General features: G+C 41.4%; 1 protein-coding gene across 1 annotated transcript in view; it reads right to left on the bottom strand.

Annotated features, from left to right (window-relative positions):
- The window catches only part of fasn (fatty acid synthase), a 46,172-nt gene that overhangs the window by 37,055 nt on the left and 2,792 nt on the right, over nucleotides 1-6,325 (bottom strand). The window contains exons 2-3 of the mRNA XM_048611112.1: nucleotides 5,211-5,414; nucleotides 3,942-4,255 (exon numbers count right to left, since the gene is read on the bottom strand). Of these exons, the coding sequence (XP_048467069.1) occupies nucleotides 3,942-4,255; nucleotides 5,211-5,414 (518 nt within the window). The remainder of the gene's footprint in view (nucleotides 1-3,941; nucleotides 4,256-5,210; nucleotides 5,415-6,325) is intronic.

Raw genomic sequence — 6,325 nt, 5'->3', positions numbered from 1 at the left:
GAAACGCCAGCTTTCCTGTTCCTCTGATGCTGCCTGGCCTGCTGTGTTCATCCAGCTCCACACCTTGTTATCACTGTAACTCTTAGTAAGGCACAGGCTCTCATGGTAAAGCAGCATGACAGAAACCCTGTTGTGGCAAGTTTCTACTTGTTTCAGCGAGATTCCGGTCTTCTTCATCCCTTCCAAAGTAAAATGCCATTCAGGAGCTAGAGTTCCTATAACGGGAATTCCTGCTTTCTTGGTTTGTTTGGAACCCAGTATATACAATGCTGATCGAGTATTATCATTGTCCAATTGCTGAATGAATGTGCCAGTTTTCAGGAAGGCCCCATTTGAGGAAGGATAAAGGGTTCAGAGCCAGGTAAGTGGGGAGTTGATAGATACACAGTTGAATTTGAGAGGTCCTCCAGAAGGACAGACTAGTAGAACTCATGAATGATGCATTCATCTTTTTCAATTCATTCAATTTAATGTCGATTTCGTTCCACGGGCACCTTCTCTGCAGCCATAACATTGTATTCCTCACTGTGTTCCATTACCCTATGCACTTTGTATGGTAAATAAATTGGTCTGTACTGCACGCAGGGCACAACTTTTCACCATACCTAGGTACACGTGACAATAGTAAATCAAATCAAATTTTTGTCCTTCTCATCTTTTACACCTCAAAATGTAGCCAGTATAACCAGTGCTTACATTTCCAAGCATTACTGGTTTCTGTCCCCTGGGAAAGCCCCCTACTCACCCAAAATGAGCTGTGGCACATCATGACTACGTGGGGCAAATTGCACACTTAGTGGAACATATTCATGCAAAATGTGCTCACAATGACCTCAAACTTCAACAGGGCCAAAGGCAGACATTCACAGCATGTTAATAATTAGAGGGCTTGATCAGTAGTTTTTTGTTTTCAGGTGTATTTGTTCTAAATATTTTCAAATTGGTGGATAGGTCCACCAGAGTCTGAAATGTAATTCATGTTCCTCACTAGCGGAGAGGGTGACTAAAGGGAAAGCCTTGAGATTTTAAAAAGGATAGAAATACTTAGATGGGAAAATTAAGAAGCTGGGAAAGGAATTCAGAAATGTTAGAGCGCAAATTGGCATCTCAGCTCCTTATCAGCAGTGGCCAGGCCAAAGTGGCAGACAAACAAAAATAAATAGTGATTGGAAATCCTAAATGCAGACACAAAGTGGCAAAATCATTAATAACACAGTGTGGAGCCAGAGGAACACAGCTGGCCAGGCAGCATCAGAGGAGCAGGAAAGCTGATGTGTTGGGTTGGGACCCTTCTTCAGAAAATGGACCTTTCTGTGTTCCCCCAGCTTCACACTGTGTTGCCTCTGACGCCAGCATCAGCAGTTCTTACTATCTCTAGCAAAATCATTAAACTCTGTTTGACGACTAATGCAGGAGATGCTTACATGGAAGCTGCCCTAGTGTGTTATTTCTCAGCATATCTTATTGGCCAGAATTACAGCATGCCTGTAAAGAAGGTGCAAACAAGTTTCAGATCCTAGCTGCCTGCTGAGACCTCTGTGCCCTAAACTAGCCATAGGTGCCTCTGCAGCAGTTAGTGAGCTAGATGGGTTTTTACAACAATGATTGTTGTCATGGTCACCACTACTGAGACAAGCTTTATATTCTAGATTTGTTAGTCACAGCTGTCACAGTGGGATCCGAATCCTGGAACAGAAGCACAGGAAGAGACCATTCACCCATGTACACTATGCATTAACTTGGGCCTTTGGATTACTAGTCACCGAGTTTACCAGATTGTCAGTCTCCCTAGCTCCATTTACTACCTCAGTTCCATAACCCTGAATATTCTTGTCCAACAAGGCTGTATCCGTTTCAGTTTCCACGAGTAGGGAAGGAGGGGCCTGCAGCAGTCCAGACAAGAATAGGTCATAACTCCAGATCAGGAGTGCTGATACAGTCCACCCTTTGTCTGCTTTGCCACTGCTATTCCACTTCAAACTACTGGCACTCCCATTATACCGCAAACTGGGTGTACAGGTCACCAAAATTGTGCCGTGAATTTAGAAAGGACAGTCTTCAAATTTAAAAATCAGAATTATCATTTGTGTTTTAAGAGATTTAATTGCCTACAACACTCTTGCTCAATAAGCCGTAAAACACAAGGAATATTACTAATCCAACAGCGTGCAGTCACATCTAGAGACCAGACAGCACAAATGCAAACAAGTTGGTGTAGGTGCAGATTAAACTCCGTTGGAAAATTTATGACAAACTCGCTATATTTGACCAAGCAGCATGAATCTGCAAAGCAAATAATGAAAAATGCCTTGGAGTCTTACCAGTTCAGGAAAGGTACAATACATCTCTTATAATCTACAGCACTTCCCGTTATCAATTTCTCAAGGCCGTTACATATAAAAGAGTTTAAATTGATAGGGAACAAAATTATAATTCTGAAGTTCATTCTAATTACTGAAATTAACTGAATCAACTAAAAACTTGTGACCCCATTCCTACTGGCTCTAGGTCTAACTTTGTATTTCCCTGAGATGGTTGCATGAAAGCAGGCAGGTCTTGTTAATCCATGCAAATCAGATTCCATACTGTTATTGGAAACCCAATGATATTTTAACAGGCTAGGATTGCCAATGGACTCCAAACGTTTGTGCCAGTTTTACTTGTATCTATCACAAGGCATTCATTGTGTAACATTTATCCAACTGATACCCTCCTTCCACTGCTGAGGGTGACCTCCTGCGCACATTGATGAACACTGCTACTGCTCGAGTGCAAAATCATAACTGTGGAAATTTTTGTGCAATTGAAGGATTTGAATGCCCAGAGATACAAGCAATATTTCAGCCTATAATAAGCCCACACAAATTCCATTACAATTTTTATAGTGTGCTGCATGCTGGTCGAAGCCCAAGGAAAGCCAGAACAACACTTCTGCCGATCTGTTTATTCCCCTCCCTGAAAAGTAAGATTCCTTGTTAATCATTAAAGCACATTGAAACCAGTTAACTTTGATCTCAATTCCCGATTGGCAACACTCACTCAGTAGCTATGAAAATATCAAAGTGTAAATATGATAAAAGTTGACGCTCAATCAAACAGCGTACTAATGTTAAAATATCTCCAGCGAGTACATTTTGCACACGCTCTACCAATGAAACCCCGTATGGCATATACACAGCAAGCCCCTTTTCAAACACCCTCCAAAAAACATATACAGCTTAAATAAAAAAGCAGGAGCTGTGTTTGGATTATTGATTTTAAGCATGATCACTACTACGAAAAATATCACATTCTACACGACATAAAAATAATATTCAGATGCCATTCCCAGAATCTCCTTCTCAATCACCAATCATATTCTCCTCTATGCTTAGCTCCTGATAATAACTGTGAGCAGCTCATGGATTTCTTTTCCATTATCATGGCTGTTCCCCACCATAACCCAGACCTCACATTTTCTCCATCTGTGCAGTGAGTACAAATCTTATCTGACACGTGACACAGGTAAATGAATTTCTGAATTTAAGACAGATGATATTCACAACTGTTGCGATTGTAACAAGGCCAGCCTGGTGGACCTAAGAATAGGAGTTCCCTGACTGGGGCTGTTAATCTGGTCCAATCCTGGAGCCCTGGCTGACAGATAAGAACAGGACTGTCAGACGTCTTGTTCACAGAGAGCTGGGTCAGTGTCAAGGACTCTCCACGTGTAAACAAAGAGTGACTTGGTGATGGGATACTGGTATCTGTGGAGTTACTTCAACAACCTCAGCCTTGTCCACCATATTACCTTATCAACTAATCTCTAAAGTGGTCAAAATGACTTGTTGCCTTCAATCCATTCTGCTTCCCTACCTCTATCCAAGCGGGTGGTCATGAAGTTGTTGTATGTAAAATTACTGTACGTAAACTTTATTAACAAAGGAAAATTATGCCCTTACCTCTATGATCTTCATCTTTTTGTTCACGATGTTTTCCAAGGAGATATCAAGGCAGATTTTCAATGCTGGGCTATCCAGTAGTCCATTCAGTAACTCATCCTCACGTAGACAATCTTTCTCAGTCTCCACTGTTTGCTGCAGTTCTGACCAAAGATTCCCATTCAGGTCTAGAGCACACAGTACATCAAGCATGTGCAGGAGTCCTTTCTCTGATCCAGTGGTGCTAGCAGCAGTGGTTCCACCAGTTGGTAGACCAGAGAAAGAAAGCTTCAGTCCATGATTGGACAATTTGTCCTGTAGCTTCTGCACAAAACCTTAATAAAAAGATATTTAAATAAGAGACAGCTGAAAGAAAGTTTCAGTATTTTAATAAAAAGGGCACATTTATCAGGTGGAATTAGAGTCAACAGAAGGTGTTTGTATTCCAGTGCATAGCAGCACATACAATAATGATTCCTAACAGTCCATCCTGATTTTAGACAAGTCGACATCATCATCATCATCATCATAAGTACTGTGCGACCGCAGGTATTTTCCCCTATACAGCATGTCAGCCAAATTTGGCTAGTTTGCTTTTTATCTTAGTCACTTAAAAGCAACATCAGAGACCTGAAAGTATATTAAAAAATCCCCAAAGAACATAGAACATTACAGCGCAGTACAGGCCCTTCAGCCCTTGATGTTGCGCCGGCCTGTGAAACCAATCTGAAGCCCATCTATCCTAAACTATTCCATTATCATCCATATGTTTATCCAATGACCATTTAAATGCCCTTAAAGTTGGCGAGTCTACTACTGTTGCAGGCAGGGCATTCCACACCCTTACTACTCTCCGAGTAAAGAGCCTACCTCTGACATCTGTCCTATATCTATCACCCCTCAATTTAAAGCTCTGCGGATGCTGGAAATCTGAAACAAAACAGAAATTGCTGGAGATATTTTCAGCAGGTCAGGCAGAATCTGCGGACAGGAAGTGCTGAAGAAAGGTCACTGGACTCAAAACGTTAGCTCTGCTTTCTCTCCACAGGTGCTGTCAGACCTGCTAAGTTTCTCCTGGAAGTATATATTACTCCAAAGGACCAGAGTTATAACTCAAGGAAATAAGGATTAAAATTGTTCAGCACTAGATGTAAAAATGATACCGTAGTCTACACCAAGTTATTATTGAATTTTGATTCCTTTAATGGAAAGGCTGACAGAACACTATTCCCAAAATACATATTTCTTTTACACCAAACAGAAGCATTAAATCTCAGATTAGCCGCTCACCTTTGCACTGTGCTAGGCAGGAGCGAAGTTTCTCATTACTAATCAGGTAGTCATTCTCAAAATATGGGGTGAAGTGGAACTCCTGCAGAATGGGTTGCGTCTGTTGCTGCTGGCGTCGTGGAGCTACTGTTGCATGCAACCCACTGATCTGGACACCTCCTGCTACAATGTTGTCAAGGCAACGATTCACAACGACACCCACAGCTGTGAAGAAACAGGAAGAGAGAAAAATCATAACAAAATGAGCATGTTCAGAAACAAGAACCTCACAGAACTAATGACTAACCCGAAAAAAAAGCTCTGCATAAAAGTTTCAAAATAGGGATGTAAAATATAGATGTAGCATTCTGCAGAATTATTTCTTTGTGGTGCGAACAAATATTGAAATCATCAGAAGCTTCTGCTGTCCTACAGAAAATGCTTCAGAAATAACTTTAATCGAAGCTATCAATATCTTGGTGAAATGTATCCAAGAATGTACTGATGTAGCATTTGCTGTACACAGAGATAAAAGCAAGTTAAAAGACATATCATGATATGGATTACATTCATGTCCTTGACATGGACCCAAGATCAAAATAATGCCAAAGCTCCATAAATTGAGGCAAAGCCACTTCTGCAGATTAGCATTTAGGAGCAAAATCCTAACTTTTCAACATCTGACCCTGACGCTTTGAAAGGAAAGGGTGGTCTATGTTGTACATGGGGGAAGGTTTTGATATGGTGAGCTGGCGGGTAAGTGGAGCCGAGTCTCAAAAAGATCAGCCATGATCTTATTAAATGGCGGAGCAGGCTCGAGGGGCCGGATGGCCTACTCCTGCTCCTAGTGCTTATGTTCTAATGATCTCATGATATGGTTTGATTGTGTGCAATTAGCGACCAACCACCGTGAGGATTTCGTAAAGGCTTGGGGAAAGTAGAATCTAGTGGGAGTCAGACCTAAAAGCTAGGCCCTCTTTACAATCTCTGAAGTATTATGTAGCCTATTCTTATAACCTGTAAACAATTGCAGAGATGCACTACATCCAGTTTACTCTACAAGGTGTTCTGGGTGGCTAACTTCACACATACTAGACCAAAAGTCCCCAAAAAGAACACACACCCACAACACACCA

Source organism: Rhincodon typus, chromosome 23 (assembly GCF_021869965.1).
Source record: "Rhincodon typus isolate 14 chromosome 23, sRhiTyp1.1, whole genome shotgun sequence".
Classification (NCBI taxonomy): Eukaryota; Metazoa; Chordata; class Chondrichthyes; order Orectolobiformes; family Rhincodontidae; genus Rhincodon; species Rhincodon typus.
This window is presented reverse-complemented; position numbering and strand designations above follow the sequence as displayed.